This window comes from Alligator sinensis, unplaced genomic scaffold (assembly GCF_000455745.1).
Source record: "Alligator sinensis unplaced genomic scaffold, ASM45574v1 scaffold559_1, whole genome shotgun sequence".
Lineage (NCBI taxonomy): Eukaryota > Metazoa > Chordata > Crocodylia > Alligatoridae > Alligator > Alligator sinensis.
The window spans coordinates 841846-858622 of NW_005842251.1; the positions used below are offsets into that span (position 1 = coordinate 841846).

Here is a 16777-nt window from a genome sequence, read left to right on the forward strand (position 1 = left end):
TCATTGCACATGTAGATGCACCCACTGGCGCTTAAGCAGGATGCCCATTTTTAAGCCAGCAGCTTAACAAAAAGTTATCTTGGAAACTCATCCCTCTGCCAGCCACTATGTGCTGTGGAAGTCGGCAGCTTGTAATTCATGACAAGAAATACACAACCCAACCAGACAGTTACCAATATCTGTTTGTCTCTTCCATCACGCTACATCTCACTCTGGGATTTAAGAGATAGCTGGAGAATTGCTGGAAGCTATTGTTGTTTAGTTTTATTTCTACCCCCTGTGATAAAAGGTATCTGAGGTTAAATCATACTAGAGCTACCAGATGGTAATCTTAATAGGGCTGGGTGGAAAATGATTGGGTTTCAGGGGGGGGGAAATGTTGCGGTTTCAAAATTTACTTTGAAAGATGCGATATTGCCGGAACCACAGCAATTCAGGCACATCTCTGCAAGAGAGGAAACCCAGGTTTAAATCCCTCCTTTTCCTGGGTCAAAGTAAGGCCTTGAAATTGGTTTTCCCACAATGCAGGCAAAAATCATAGAAGCATACTAAAGTAAGGCCGGAAGGGACCTCTGAGGGTAATCTAGTCCAGCCCCCTTCCTGGGGTAGGAGTGCATGCTGCCAAGCTAGGGAGTCAATGTCTGTTTTACCAGAAATTTCATTCTGGTCTAGATAAACCTTCCCAATTAAGGTTTCACCATTCCCTGGAACAATTAAACCTGTCCTTGAAATAACTGAAACATTCTCTGAGACAATTCAGTTTTGTCACAAAGGCGTCAAAAAAAAAATGTCAGCCTGCTCCACTTATCAACACCACGCACTCCAGTATCAGCAAGGCATTCCTACCCCTAGCCCCTTCCCCCACCAAAAAACCCCAAAAAACACTCAAGAGGTTTTTAAAATGTGCATTTGGTTTTCTATTTGTTTTCCCCCGGGTTTGCAACTTTCAAGCTTTTCTCCACCACCTTGATACTTTTATTTCCACCCAAAAAGCAGCTTAAGTCGCGCACAATTATTTGACTCCAGGAACTTGGACTTTTGAGAACAACCCAGGCATATTTCAAAATTCACAAAAATCAGTAGCGTTGACGACACCAGCTTTTGTCCGTGTAAATCTCTTGCTTTTGGATAAAAATCCCCCCTGCCTACTTCTCCAGTCATGTAATCCCGAATATGTGCTGATGGAAATGCTTCCCTATAAATTTGCACTGGTTCCACTTTCAGTTGTCTTCCTCTCATCTCTGGGCATGCTGAATATCTAAATTGCAAGACCATCATAGCAGGAACACTGTTTTCACATTCATCTGTACAACACAAAGGTCACCATGGCAGAGTACATGTAAAATGCTAATAGAATAAACCTTCTGAGGCAAGGAACATGTTGTCTGCCATATCGGTAAGGCATTGTATTGGGTTACAACGGTGCAACATAAATGATTTTTGTAATAATGCTAATGGAACGTACTGATCCTGTCACAAGTTCTCACCAGCAAAATACTTGAGCAGAAGAAAACTGCAATGTCAGACGGGAGGGCAGTTTTCTCAGAGAAAAGCAAAAAAAATGTTGCCAAAAGCAGAAGGCTCCCTCAGGCATGAGTGTTATTCCCAAAGTTGCTCTTCTCCTAGAGGGCAACCAGTATACAGATCTCCCCCAAAACACCTGTGCAAGGAACAGCTGAGTAGCAGTTAAACCCTTGCATACTGGAATTCAGGTATTCCCACCACAGTGTCTTAACTTGGCAAGATAGGATATATTTTGGCCTCCTAGGCTAAGTACAGACAGTCAAAAAGCCTGAAGCTGAATCAAATCAATCTTTGCAGTTTAGTCTAAACTGCATAGATTGAACCGATAAGCAAGTGAACAGACATCCACTTCTGATTCAGGTAATGAAGTCACATACCTGCAGTGACACAGGCCAGAAACCAGGGGGTGCTAGAGCACACCTCCCTGCTTGGCTGGAAAAGACAGCTTGGGTCCAGGCTATTCTGCCCACTCTGTGACAGTGGAGTTGCGGGGGAGGTGCAAAGCATCCTCGGATGCTAAGGGACTGGGAGTTAACTTGAATCTGGAGGGGATCTGGGACAGAAGTTCAATAAACCGATTTAACCTAAATCAGTAAAATGTGATACTGCATCCATCCAGGTTTATCTTAAACTGGTTTTGGCCATTTTGAAAGCAGGTTATATGCACCGACCTTCTGTTGTGTTACAGATTTGAACCAGTTTCCAATCACTTATACCAGTGTGAGTGTAATTCCTGTCCCTACCCAGACTCTCATTGATGGGTCAGTAGTGTACCTGCTGTTATCAGGACATCTGACTGGCAGAAAGCACAACAAACACAGCATACCTCTCCGTTGGGCTGATTACATTGGCTTCTTGCAAAGCACACGATTGACCTGCTAGCCTGTTGCTCATTAACGTTTTTTTGTATGCAACAGCTTTGATTTCAGTTATTCCGCACATCTGCTGCCTGTCGGTGCCCCTAAGGTATGTGCTACACAACTTTCAGCTTAACGCAGGCCCGACCTGCTTTCCCTTTACTAAGTTTCTGAGAGGAGAAGAAAAAAAGATATCATTGCCAAGAAACATTTTGTAGAGCTTATAAGCTGCTGGCAGAATCACACTCAAATGACTGGCTCTTCCATTAACATTTAGAACGTTCACTAATTTATCAAGGTTTTTACTGGGACTGTTTTAGTTTGTCCTTTTAGTTCGGGTTCCCTTGCCTCTAGAAGGGAAATCTGTGGTGAGACCCCCACATTACTCACAGATGGCAAGGAGGGAAGCTTTAGCTACACAGAACCCCACAGACCTCATCTTGCAGGTTTGGGGCCACAACGAGGTAGCCTCTCATTCAGTAGCGATGTGTATGGGGTGCACGTGGGTGCACATGGACCTCCTGAGTGTGGCGGTGCACTCCCTATGAAAAGGCACTGCCAACAGCCGCTCACCACCACCCCCCACCACCAACACCACTGGCGGCATCTGCGGGAACTCACCGCTTACCAGTGCTGCACTCCCGCCACCAACCATTAGGTGCATGATCTTATTTGTCCTCTTTCTGGGAAATCTGTGCTGACTTCGCATAGGATGGACTTGATAATCTAACAGTCTCTCTCTCTTTCATATGACATTTTAGGATTACAACATTCATACACTATTCATAGATTAATATCTACATTTGATAGCCATTCAACTGCTTCAGGGGTAATTGCCTGGGTTGATTTTAGATGGCCATTAAAGGATCTAATTGGGCAATCGTTCACAATGTCTTGCACTGTCTGAAAAATCACACCACAATCACAACCCAGACTCTCTTTGATTCTCCATTTATGGAGTAGGCATCCACATTTTCCATGAAGTGTCTGGATGCAACTCAGGGAGGACCAAATCCTTCTTGGTAGGTCAAATCCTGGCTGGGGGATTGGAGAGTCACTGATGATGTATTTCGGCAGCAGGTTGGTTTTTGCCCAGGCTTCCCTCCAAGAGATTTTTGGCATATTTCCAGTAGGGTTTTCTAGATCTGAGGCTATCTGGTGGTTGAGTAGTGATGTCCTAACAGTTTTTTTTCCATCACCTACATGTAGCAGCCCTATCACACACAGTGATTTCAGATGGAGAGATCCTAAGGGGTGGAGGGATACTGGCCTGGCGATCACAGCACTGGAATGGGGCAAGTTCCATGAACTCAACGAGGGGTAACTTGCCTATCTGTTACCTGTCTCCTATCTTTAGACTGAAGCCCCTCAAACAGGGATGGTCTCTCAGAAATTGTTTATGAAGCACCGTGTAGAACAGGGGTGAGCAATTACTTGGGGTGGAGGGCCACTTACTGAGTTTTGGCAAGCCATCGAGGGCCGCATGACAGGCAGCCAGGGGCAGATAAATATATATTTTTTAAATTTATTAGGGGCCCCATAGGCCAGTTAGAATGGCCTGGTGGGCCACATCTGGCCCGCGGGCCGCATTTTGCCCACCCGTGGTGTAGGAGCACAGTAGACGTCTGGTCTGGAAGCGTCTAGTTCCTACCATAATAACAAACAGTCTTGTACACACTTCCCCATTCAAGAGGACACTATTATGGACACAAGTCCAAAACAAATACATTGTTTAGTACTTTAGAGACACTTGCACCTGCCTAAACCCTTATTGAATTAAAAGGGAATCATTAAGAGGTGCAACAAAAGCTCCCTGAAAGCCATGACACACCCAAATTAACAGACTGGAAAGTGCTGTTTAGAGGAGGACTCATCATTAGTCATGATGCAGCTGCACACGTTATATTGATCGCCCCAAAATATAGTGCCATATTCCCTAAAAGTGAACACATTGTCCTCCCCTGACTTTTAAAAGCTACATTTACCAACTTTCATTTTTCTTCTTTACCTTACCATCAGCTGATATTGCAAAGAGGCACACCCACTGCATATCTGACTACAATTATTTCCAATGCCCATCTTTAGCTGTCTTGCCATCGCCTTCTAGAAAAATGGTGCAATAACGTACATGTGTTCAGTTATTGTACTTGTAATAGAGGCTTTATTGGCGTGTCTCTACTACCAAAGAGGTGAGTCACACAGCCATTTGCACACAGTAGTTTTTGCTGACCTGGACACTTTTCTTATATATCTTATCTTATCTTATCTTATCTTTCTCTACATGCCCCTTATGGAGCAATGAGAATTGCTCAAAATCTCCCTGTTTTCATGCTTGCCACAACCTAGGGCTCACACACCAAACTCTGGATCTTTGTGAACCTGGATGAACTTGAAAGCCACATGCAGGCTGTGGTTCAAACATATCCATGTTTCTTTAGAGGGCATTTGTTGGATCCAAGTATGGGAATGAGCCTCTGGTTTGTGCGGCTATGTATCTAATAGAAGGTGTCCTGCTTTCTAAAAGGTCCGGGCACAGTCTAGAAAGGTCCCTTTGCCTTATTTAAAGGTGTCTGACACCTGGTATAGGCAGATGAGAACTGCCATTTACTGGATCAGACCATAGTTGCATCTTGCCCAGTATCTTGTGTCACACTGGGACAGAGAGAGGATGGTGAAAGGGAGAGTGAACAGAGTCAGACCAGGGTATTTCCCCCGTTCCTCTCCCACTTGCAGCCTACAGCATTTAAGGCGTAGGAAATCATTTTGGATCTAGAGCTAGGTCTTTCTTCCACTGAAGTTAACGGCAAGCCAGCCACAGATTTCAGCGGGATGAAGACAGAACATTACAGTAAATTTTGCTCTCTTGGGGAGAATATAAAAGGACAGATGGGATTTCAATGACAATGTTCTGATTTGCATCACCTTACAACTCGCCATGTGTGCCCTTGCTTTTGTTGGCTTTGTACAAAAGCAACCAGTATAATTTCCTCCTCAAAAACAGAATAGTGGCCTTTAACACTTACTTAGCGGAACTGTAAATGGCTGCACAGGTGCAAAGCAATGAAGAATCAGGCCTTAAGATGTTCCTCGCTCCAACTGCAGAAAAGGACCTAGAGGTTACAGTGGACAATAAGACGGATATGAGCCAGCAGTGTGCCCTTGTTGCCAAGGAGGCTAACAGCATCCTGGGCTGCATTGGTAGGAGTGTTGCCATCAGATCAAGGGCAGTGATTGTTCCTCTCTATTCAGCACTGGTGAGCCCACATCTGGAGTCTTGCGTCCAGTTTTGGGCCCTGCACTACAAAAAGGATGTAGACAAATTGGAGACAGTCCAGTGGAGGGCAAACAAAATGGTTCAGGGTCTGGAACACATGATTTATGAGGAGAGGCTGAGGGAACTGGGCTTATTTAGTTTGGAGAAGAGAAGACTGTGGGGGGATTGAATAGCAGCCTTCACCTCCCTGCAGGGGGGGGTTACAAAAAGGATGGAGCTGGACTGTTCTCAGTGAGGGCAGATGACAGGACAAGGAGCAATGGGCTCAAGTTGCAGCAAGAGATGTTTAGGTTAGATATAAGGAAACACTTTTTCACTAGGAGGCGGGTAAAACACTGGACGAGATTACTCGGAGAAGTTGTGGAGTCTCCATCCTTAGAGGTTTTCAAAATCCAGCTAGACAAAGCCTTGTCTGGGATGATGTAGTTGGGACTGTTCCTGCTTTGAGCAGGGGGTTGGACTAGATGTGACCTCCTGAGGTCCCTTCCAACCTGAATTTTCTATGATTTTATAAACTGTAGATTGGCTGAGAACCACAAATGATTACAGAACTCATCCACCCTTATTCATTACCTTCAACCCACACATATAAAGATGCGGCATACAACCAAGCCTGTATAAGAAACTTCAGTGGAGTGATTGCAAGGATATTGCTGCAAGAATATTTTGAATCCATACCATCTAGCAAACAAGTAAAAGATACCAGAAGAGACTGGAAACCAGGTGGCTAGATTTCTAACTACATTAGCCCCTTTTACAAAGCAGGGCAATGCAACGACTGACAAACCACACTTAAAATATTATATATATCCATGAAACATTGTGCATCTGTTATTTACAGTATATTGATAATATATGTCAACATTAATATTCATAATCTTGATTTACATGTTCGCTTTCAAGCTGCAAATGAACAGGGGCTCTTTTATTTATACGATAGCACTACTACATTTCATGAGTGGCTGCAACAGAGAACACACTTTTAACATGCATAATAAATTTGCATCTTCATTAATTCTGCATATTTCATCCAAGAAACCAGGCAACAAAGAATAAAATTGCAAACCAAGTCACTCTCCAAAGATCCCAGGTCTAATTTGCTATTGGAAAGTCCGGGAACAGAGTCCATTAGTTTCAAGGCAAATGAGATCAAAATTAGGACACAGGCATCAGTAATTAGAAAGGTTGAGGTTCTTATGGGCCCGGGTCAGGGAAATATTGAAGCGTTTGCATTTGTCAGTGGGACTTAAACACATGATTAAGTGATTTGCTAAAGCAGGGTCTTTGGGAACATCTGTTTGAGGAATAATAATACGTAGCTTTGCTGGAATCTCTGAACCTCACATTACCAGCATGCAAAGTATCTTAACAAGCCCCTTACTGATCTGCGGCTAGAGCTGGGTACCGTGTCGACTAGACAGGGTTTATCTTAGGGTGAAGATACATGTTACACTTGGGCCATACTAAGGGCACTTCAAATGCAAGTGTCTGCCCGTTAAAACTCATTATCTTGCGCTAAGTGCTCTCTGAGTGTCAGACAAGGGTTAACGCTAGGCTGTGCTACATCACTTGTGTTAAGGTATAAAATAAAGGGGATAAAATAAGCCATTTACAGTCCTCCAGCATCCCAAGATGCACTGTTTCCAACCCCCCCAAGTCCGCACTCAGAGCAGGGATAGAGCCCAGATGTCTTCGTTCCTAGCATGGCCCCTGCTTACCAGTCCTCTAGTAGCAAGCCAGAGATATGCAAGCAAGAAATGGTATTAATCCTCAACATGTGACTGCTCACAGCACGTTCTAACTTTAACACCACTTAACAATCCATAGATTTAATATAGTCGAAGTATAATGTGTAACTTTACCCTATTAGGGATTGGCGCACAGGACACTTAGATAAATTTTATTTAGAGCATAGTAAGGATTACAATGCCGTACTAAAAGTTAGAATGTGTCCTGAGCGGTTGCACAGAAATGTTCACTACAATCTCTGAACATAATGTGGGACACGGTGCTGATCGACAGCCCTGGTGCCAGCATTGCACTGGAGCTGGTTTAAAGCAAAACCAGGGTCGAGGCCAACAAGTCAGTTGTGCTGGTATTACCGCTGTGGAGCAGTTGGTTGATAACTGAACATGTATTACTGGATACAATCCAGAGATAGTCCTCACACAAAAAGTCCTAACTTTGCTATGATACCATGGCACTTAGCTGTTCGAATACATGGACACTTGTGTCTGAAGTGCTGCTAACATGTTCTAAGTGTAACATGCAGCAAGGCCCTTATAGAAAAAGGTTTCACACTGCAACCTATCACCAAGCTAGCTGCATACCCTCCATATGAAATAAATATGAAAGGCAAAGTCTAGCAGACTTCACTGCTATACACAAGGCCCGATCCTGCGAGGGGCTGAGCACAGTCAATTCTTATTGAAGCCAAACCTCCAAGGCTTATCTCAGTCCCCACTGCAGGCAAGACACCTGCTGTGATCAAACTGTGCCGTGATCAACTACATAGCTCCGTACATGAAGAGCTCGGCTTGTGGACTCAACCTCCTCATGCCCACAGGCATCTGAATAAGCAGCAGTCAATGGTGCACATGTTTGCAGGAGAGAAAACGCAGCAAGAGGATGGATGCAAGTTTCATTCTGAAATCGGAGTCAACGCCCCTGGGAGGTATGTGGCAGCGCTCACCCAGCGTTGCTATTCACTTAGGGACACCAGCCGGGTTGCACTGTGTCACTGAAGCACTGAGGTCAGTGAGAAAAGCATTTCAAACACTGCTTTCAAGTCCCTTTCCCCACAGAACTGCCGGGTTACAAGCATTTAATGAAAGACTTTTCTCAGTTCTTCCTAAATTGATTTGCTTTTTCTGTTCACTCGTAAGACAGCCTAAGCTTCTGCCATTACAGATTATGCCACATCACTATGCCACAGGTTACCGCAGCAGGTGGGGAAAAAAACAGTGCATTGAGGATGACCTTTCTGCAGCATACGACATGCAGGCGGTTGATTAATGTAAATAATAAGGAGAGCAACTATGAAGTTCCAGTCAAAACAAGCAAGTGCATATTGCAAAGCACCTGGGTAGAATATGACTTTAATTTGTAGGCAATATACTGCACGGACACAGAGGTAGAGGATATTTAATACGGGGAAGCTGATGGGCAGAGGTGAAATTGATCAGTGTCAGTTTCAGTCTGTCCTGTACCGACTCGCAAGAACAAAAGTGACCAGAGAAGGTTAGAAGGAGGTACGTCCAATCCTTTGGTATGTATAATCTTACCTGGGTGCATCTCTAGTAGCTAAGCATCCTGAATGAGTTGGAAATATTAAGTACTTTTCATTTATAGTACCTTCTTTCCATTGTCTGCAAACATGAATTCATGAAGTCTCATAATAAGTCCCCATGCGGTAGGTAAATATTATTTCATCTGCTTCACAGTTGAGTAGCCTGATGGCTGGAGAGATTTAGAGACTCTTGCTCAAAAGGTCATCTAAGAAGTCAATGACAAAGCTGGAAATGGAGCCCAGGAGTTCTGCTGCTTTCTGTCTTGCTTTAGTGCTCGCTGAATAGATCAGTATATATTTTCAAAGCACTGTAAACACAAAATAAGTAACCCTCACAACACCCTTGTGAAACATGGTGATTATTAATATCCTCATTTACAGATTGGGAAGCTGAGACACAGAAAGGCTATTGATGACTTCCTGAAAGCCAAGACAGCCAGGCGGCAGCAGCGGCAGAGCTGGGATAAGATGATAAGAGTTCCCAGGCCCCAGATGCAATCCACTAGGGCATGCGGACTCCATGCTTTCCTAATTAGAAACTCAAAAGCCTGATTCCATTATACACTGTTGCAACCCTGGTAGACCGAACACTAGCATTAGCGAGCTCTGAAATGGACCCAGGTGCTAAGATTATCACATCCCTTGTTTTGATGATTTAAGGATTTTAGTTGGAGTAGACAGGCAAGGATGAGGCACTTTTTATTTATTTTGTTTTTGGAGGGGCAAGTGAGATAAAATCTTAGGCAGGCCAATTATGACAGGGTGCAGAGAATATTACTTTTACACTAGTGCTATCCACCTTTTTCCAGGTCACAATATGAAGCAGATGCCTGGCATACAGCCCTACACCAATGTCAGTCTCTCCAGCTCAGGATACAGACACTGTTTGGAAAAAGTCAGGACTAACTATTCACTGGTGTCAAGCTACATCCCGGGGTAGCCCTCTCGATCAAATCAAGCAGGGCATTACTGGTTCCCCCTGCTACCTAATAGCCAGATGCTATAACAGTGCATAGTACACAGGCCATCTACCTAGGCAGAGTTGTTCTTTTGTCTGCTCTGGATACTTAGTGCAGCTCACTAATTAAAGCGCCCAGTGCCGCATGCCACAACATGTGTAAAAATGCCCTAATTAAAAGTGCCCACGCATCATGTGCATCAGCAACGCCATGCATCCCCGCACTGAAAAAATAGCAGCGGGGCATTTTGAACGAAAGGTCATGGAGCGTGTTTTATTTCAAGTGTCCCACCGCCGTGTTTTCAGCACGGAGACATGGGGCAACGCTGATACACGTGATGCGGAAGGCTGCCGGAGCGCATCAATTTTTGTGCTCCAACAGACTCAATTAATCAAGTCTGCTCTGATGCAATGGATATCCAACACGTCGGAGCTGGGTCCGTGCATGTGTATAGGAGCCCTTAAGTTGCACCGGGGTACCTTACATCAGCAGACAGACCCAGGTAGGTCACACCAGCATACGTGTATTGTGGTTCTTTACCCTCTCTCTTTTAGGCCCCAATCCTGCAAACCTTTACATATGCACTCAGCTTTATTATCCCAAGTAGTCCTATTGATTTCAATAGGATTATTCACAGCAACACAGTTGAGCATGTGCATAAGTGTTTGCAGGATCAAGTTAGCCGCATACAGTCAATTTTCTTCCTCTCCAGGGCCTGAATGAAAGGTTCAACACACATCCCCCTAGAGCACCGATCATATTAAGAAAAAGAAGATTATTTCCCTCCCTTCCCACAGATACAGTAGCTATTATTCTGACATTTTTATTTATCTGGAACTTAAGCTTATCTTGCTCCAGTAGTAAAAAACCATCTTCTCCCAAGTCTCAAAGCTTAATCCTCTTTGTGATCCAAAAGATATCTGGGAGAAGAAGAAAAATAAAACCCCCACAACTCAACTAATTGCTCAGTGATGGATAATCTTTTTTCCCCCTGCTTCTTTTTTTATATATTTCTTGAATTAGTCCCCCTCCCCTACTCCCCAAGAATGGCGAAAAAATCTATCGAGAGGATTACAGCGTAATTAAAGCCAGGGCCAGCAGGCGAGAAATCTCATTAATCCGCTTCAGAAGCAACATCTTGCTTGCCATCAACTTTGTTGATCCACCGAGGCTTAACACTCCTGAAGTTCCTCTGCCTAGCTCCTCACATCTTCCTCTGGGTTATTGCACAAATTCAGGCCAGTGGCTGGTAGTCCTTTTAACTATGTAGGGTTGCAGAGATCTCCCTGTATCAGCACTACAGAAGGCTGACGGGACTGGAGTTAAACTGGCTGAGAAATTAGAAACTGGCTCTTGTTAGCGTATTTATAAGGAAGACAAATCCATGTGCTGTGGTTGACAGTGTATGCACATTACAGGTTGTTATAAAGTCCAATTAGAGAGTCCATTGTTCCCAAAGACTAATCGGTCACCGGACGACTAACCATCTGTAATAACTTCAGCTGACAGGCTTACAACCAACTATAACACAACCTACTCGTGCCTGATGTCTTTGTAAACAGCCATTAATCACTTATTATCCACCCCTTTTGTACGACATCCTTATACCAAGGGTGCGAGTCTAATCTGCATACCATATATGCAAGAGGGACATTGTTCTTAGGTTGCACGCAACTGCAACATGACTTGCTTTTCTCTTCTCTCCTCCAGAAATACAGGGGACGTAGGAAAGCAAAATGAATATGAAATTAGGTGCTCTTTCATTTGCCTGCATCAGACCTCAAGGAATGAAACAAAAGAAATGCCAGACACATCATGTGTCCCCCCCACCCCTTCTTATTTACAGTTTCCAGGATTTTTCTCCCCCTGTTTTCTACAAAAGCAGAGAGAATTAAAAATAATATGTCGCTTAAACAGCCGGTTGGAGCAACAGCCCATAACCTCTGTCAGGTGCCTTAAATAATGTGTCCTCTTGTCATTTTCTCCCATCACAACAGAAATGTAAGAGCCGCAACAAAACCTTCAAAGCTATGTATGAGTGCCCTCTACTAATGACCTCTGGTGAAACAAAGGCAAAGATTTCACTAGGGAACGAAAACAACAAAAAATATTGTGCTCTTAGATTTTTCCTTGGAGGCTCTTAAAACCTTAAAGCAGTGATTTTCAGCCAGGGTAGCACTACACCCTGGGGCACCATGAGATCCTTTTAAGGGTACAGCAGGGTGCCACATAATATTAGCGCTCTTAGTTGTGCAAACACATGATTCACCAGATGAACCCAGAGACTTCAAATAGGAATCCACAATGTCAAAACCTGCTGTGGCCTTTCCTAGTTCTTTGCAACAGAACTGCTTTATTAAATTTTCTATAGTTAAAAAAAAAAGTTGGCATGTTTTGAAGGGTGTCTTGAGTCTAACATGCGGGGCCTTGAGTCTAACGAGGATGAGATCCCTTGCTCTAGAGATACAAAGGGCTTCACACACAGCCCGTTGCAGTCAATGAAAATCTCCCCAAAGGCTCAGTCCTAAAAACCCCAGTGCAAATGTTTGACGTGCAGGCACCAGCGTTTTAATTTAAGACAGCGGCAATAATAATGCATGGACCTCCAGTGATGCTGGAGGTGAGCACAGGACAGTGCTTGTAGGGCTGGGAGCCTAGAGAGAGCTTCAACTGCAATTACAGCAGCATGAGAAGAGCTTGAACTGGTGCGTGAAATTCGAAGGTGGGAATGCAACCGAGAACCAGTGGGACATGCAAGAGTGAAACGCAACACACCTTCCACATGCACACCATGATCCAAAATGATATAATCGCTGTCTTAGGATGGGTACCTGAGAACGAGCTGATTGGCATACACCTGGTACCCTTTTAAGGCAGCTATGCTGTATCCTTTGGGTGGGGGGGAGTTGAATTCAGGGAACAGGCATCCACTGTTTCTCTGAAGTCCTCCCTGCCACAGCCCGTTGATGGTATCAGCATGCCCAGCCATAGGCAAATCCATGATTTTGGAGAGCAGGGCATGGGACCACCATTCAGTGCTGCAGAGGTGACAGCACCTGCACTCCCAGCACCCTCCACCCCTCGCCTCCTCCCAAGAGGCAAGCAGACCACACCATTGAAGCAACAGCTGGAGAGTTTTTTTTAAGTTCCCGAAGCGAGTAAGAAATCCCTACACTCTCAGCACCCCCTCCTTCCCCGCTGTGTTCAGTGGCCCTTCCCCTCCTCTCCTCTGCCTGCCACAGCCTTGCTGAACCAAGCACAGGGGAAGCTCTAGAGCTACCGCTGCCCTGCTCCAGCCCAGCTGCACAGGGAGCAAACTTCAGAAGTGGTAGTGGCAGGGGGGGTCGCCCGCCCTCCCCGAACCTGCTCCCAGACTGGTGGGGAACACGAGGGAAGGGAGAAGGGACCCAGCCACATTGCCTTCACCACTTGTCGCTGTCCCCAGCTGAGCCCAGCCCCTGCACAGCCTGGCTAGAGCGTGGCAGGACTGGCTCTGGAGACACCCCTGCCCCTGGGCCAGCGGGCGCCAGCGCCAGCAGCAGGCGAGGGAAAGGGAGAATGGGCGGTGAATGAATGTGCAGAAAGGTGAAGGATTCTTACCTGCTTCAGGGACTTGCCAAAATGCCTATATGCTGCTCTTGCAGTGTGGTCTGAACAAGGGGTGCAACCGTACTGCAGCACCTCCTCCAGATCCTATGCCATGCCCTATCAGGATGAAACCAAGCCAATTTTTCCCAAAAAGACAGAGAGAGAGAGAAGACAGACTATACATGTCATTTCATGGTCTGGTGATGCCACTCCCATGGGATATGGGACCTGTCCTACTGTGATCTCACATCCCAAACAAGTTCCCTGACCACGGGGCACTGGCTATTCTGGAGCTCTTCTGGTTTCCACCTGAAACTCCACTCCAAGACTAAAAAAACCTTCTGGAATAAACATTTTATCAGCCCATGGAATATTTCAGCATCAATGAATCAGCACTTCAAAAGGACTTCTTGTCTTTGCATAAAGTCCCCAATTGTAAGGAGGGTCTTTGCAGGTGGACATCTAGTGAACCATGCCTCAAAATAAAGTTACTGTGAGATAAATAAATATTCCTAGTCCTTTTTCACAAAAGGGTGCATTGAGGCATGGCCAGGTAGTTCACACGCATATCATATCCATCATAGCGCTGGGAAATAATTTAGGGCTCAGCTGTTTCCTTCTGCCACCAGGGAATACAGGCCCCTTGTACCAACTTCAAGAGTTATTACCCCACAATTAGAGAGCCAGGAAACCAGGGGGTGTGACAAACAGTCTATCTGCCCTGCCCAATAGGCACACCCCAATGACAAACAGTGGTCTTGGGCAGACAACTTCATTTAATTGTGAGGGTCATGCCTGGTGCAGCCATAAATCTCTGCAAAGGACACAAAAATGCAACTGCAAGGTGGTTATCAGTCATACTAATAATAGACCTGGTCTCAGCAACCCCGTACAAGTCACTTGGACAGCAAGCCCTTATTCACATGAGCTCCTCTCCAGACTTAGCAGCACTATCTATGCTTTAGGACCACGTGGGTGGATTTGTAGCCTTGGGCCCTGTCATTGTAAAATGAAATTAAATTGTCACAAATGAAAGCCACAGGGGCTGCTAGGTGACTTCTTTTAAAACACATATTTGTTTACGAATAAAGGGGATTATGCAAAAAAGGAAAAGGCGGCAGGTACGTGAAATATGCTGTCTAGCTGAACAAGACAATCATCCTTGAGTAGAGGAGAAGAGCGACAAGGAAGGAAAGAGACAGAAAGCTTAGCCGTGAACCTTCTAGCATGTAAAAAAAAATCCAATTAAATTCAATAAAAGAACTGTACCAGTGTGTTCATATTTAAGTAAGTTAGTAATTATTAACTCAATTGGTCTACGTACCTCCAAAGTGAGCTCTCTGTGATGCTCCCCAGGTTGTAGTCATACAGCTTTGTCAGAATTAGAATCACCTGAAGGCAAAAGGAGAAATCATGGTTAGTCTCAAACAATTACAATCTCATAGAACAGAAATGACCCCAGGGAAGACTTAGGATTCCTTTAATGGGTGCTTAACATAATTGAATGAATTGTTAAAGCATTTGCCTAAATTGACATGGGAAGTGTTTGCAGAGACCGTATGTCGAGCCAATCAGACAGCTCCCTGTTCGGCTTGGTTGCAGCTCCTTCCCCCACAAGGCATGAGGAGGGGGACGCTGATAAGCCAGACAAAATGCTTTGAGATACCAGGGGTATCGGCAGTACGTGGCAGAAATGGCAATGGGCTTCTGCTGGATTTCCTGAGCACAGAAACTCCCTGCCCGAGCCGTAGCCAGGATTCCTGTAGTCCAGTGCCCCTGGCTCTAGCAGGGGCCAGTGCCGGGTGCAAGGACCTCGCAGCAGGTAAATGCGGGATTGTCCAACCCTCACAATGCCCTCACCCTAGCCCCTAGCACTTGGAGACTAGCTTATAGTTAGAACATGCCATTTTATATCCCTCCTAATTTTTTTCTTAGGGATTGAAAAGCCTCAGGTCTCCAAGTTGAGTGGGCCTGTTGGGTTCAGTTTTACTATTGTTTCAGTACTTTGCTTCAAAGTGAGGGTTTCTGGGGCAGAGACTGACATTTAAAATAAGAATGAATGCAGTGTCCTGTCGTGGAGAGAGGTGTAGTCCTTGTCCCGGTGCTTCCCCTAGAAGTTTTCTCTTTATTATGCGTGTGTGTGCATACAATTACGGTGCTGACTGCTGGGCTCACAAAGGCTATGTACAGACATTCGGGGAGGCTAGATCGAGTTAAAAATGCCCACCCGATCTAAGCTAAATTAGGATGTGGGGCAGGCTAGCAGGAGGATTGGGGGGGACACGTTGGGTCCATGAGGGGTGTTGGAGGCAGATGCAGCTGAGCTCAGAGTGGTGGGGCGGTGGAGCATCCCACATGGGGGGCGGGTGCACCTGGCCGGGAGCATGGTGGGGTTTGCAGGTGGCCAGGAGTGGGGGTCGGGGGTGGGTTTTGCAGCCGGCCGGGCACTCCAGCAGGTAGCAGGGAGGCTGCAAATGCCCCCGCTCCTGGCCGGCTGCAAATCCCTCCCCCACTGCCAGCCGGCTGCAAACCCCACCCCTACTGCCCCGTAGGATGTTCCACCGCCCCGCGAGTCTAAGTTCATCAGCTGCGCCTAGATGGAGGGATCAGGGAGCAAGCAGGGTCTGTTGGAGGACTGTTTTAGACTGGACATAAAGAAAAACTTCTTTACCGTCCAAATCTCCAGAGTCTGGAATAGACTCCCCCCAGAAATGGTGCAAGCGCCTACCCTGGATACCATTAAGAAACTCTTGGATGCTTATCTTGCTGGGGTGATCTGACCCCATCTGACTTCCTGTCCTTTGGGCAGGGGCCTGGATGTGATGATCTCGCGAGGTCCCTTCCAGCCCTAATATCTATGGAAACTATGGAGGGGTTGGTGGAGTCCAGGAGGTTTTGATGGGATGGGGGGGAGGGTTTTGAGGAGTCAAGGGGGCTAGTGTGGAGGGGTTGGTGGAATCTGGGAAGGTTTTACAGGATATGGGGGGCTAGCAGGGTCCATGGGAGGGCTTGCGAGGATAGAGGGGTTCTCCCCACCACCATAGGTGAGGGAGTATTTTGAACCTGCCACCCCCTCTTTGTCCCCAGATGAACAACCCCCTTGACAAACCAACCCCCTGCCCTTGATCTTGCCCATGCCTCCCCCCACCCTAACTTACTTCCATCAACTCCTGGCACCAGCAAAAACCCATAAACTGGCATTTGGAGCAGTTTGAAGGATATGGGGGTTGGCAGGCTTAGGAGGTTGTCCATCTGGGGGTGGGGCGAGGGGAAGGGGGGCTAAAAA

The 16777-nt window shown here is 45.8% G+C and overlaps 1 protein-coding gene across 1 annotated transcript in view; it reads right to left on the minus strand.

Moving 5' to 3' along the window:
* LOC102387945 (VPS10 domain-containing receptor SorCS1) overlaps nt 1-15685 on the minus strand; it is a 292562-nt gene extending 276877 nt beyond the window's left edge. The window contains exons 1-2 of the mRNA XM_006027558.2: nt 15680-15685; nt 14816-14883 (exon numbers count right to left, since the gene is read on the minus strand). Coding sequence (XP_006027620.1) covers nt 14816-14883; nt 15680-15685 — 74 coding nt within the window. The remainder of the gene's footprint in view (nt 1-14815; nt 14884-15679) is intronic.
* Between the last annotated feature and the right edge of the window lie 1092 nt (nt 15686-16777).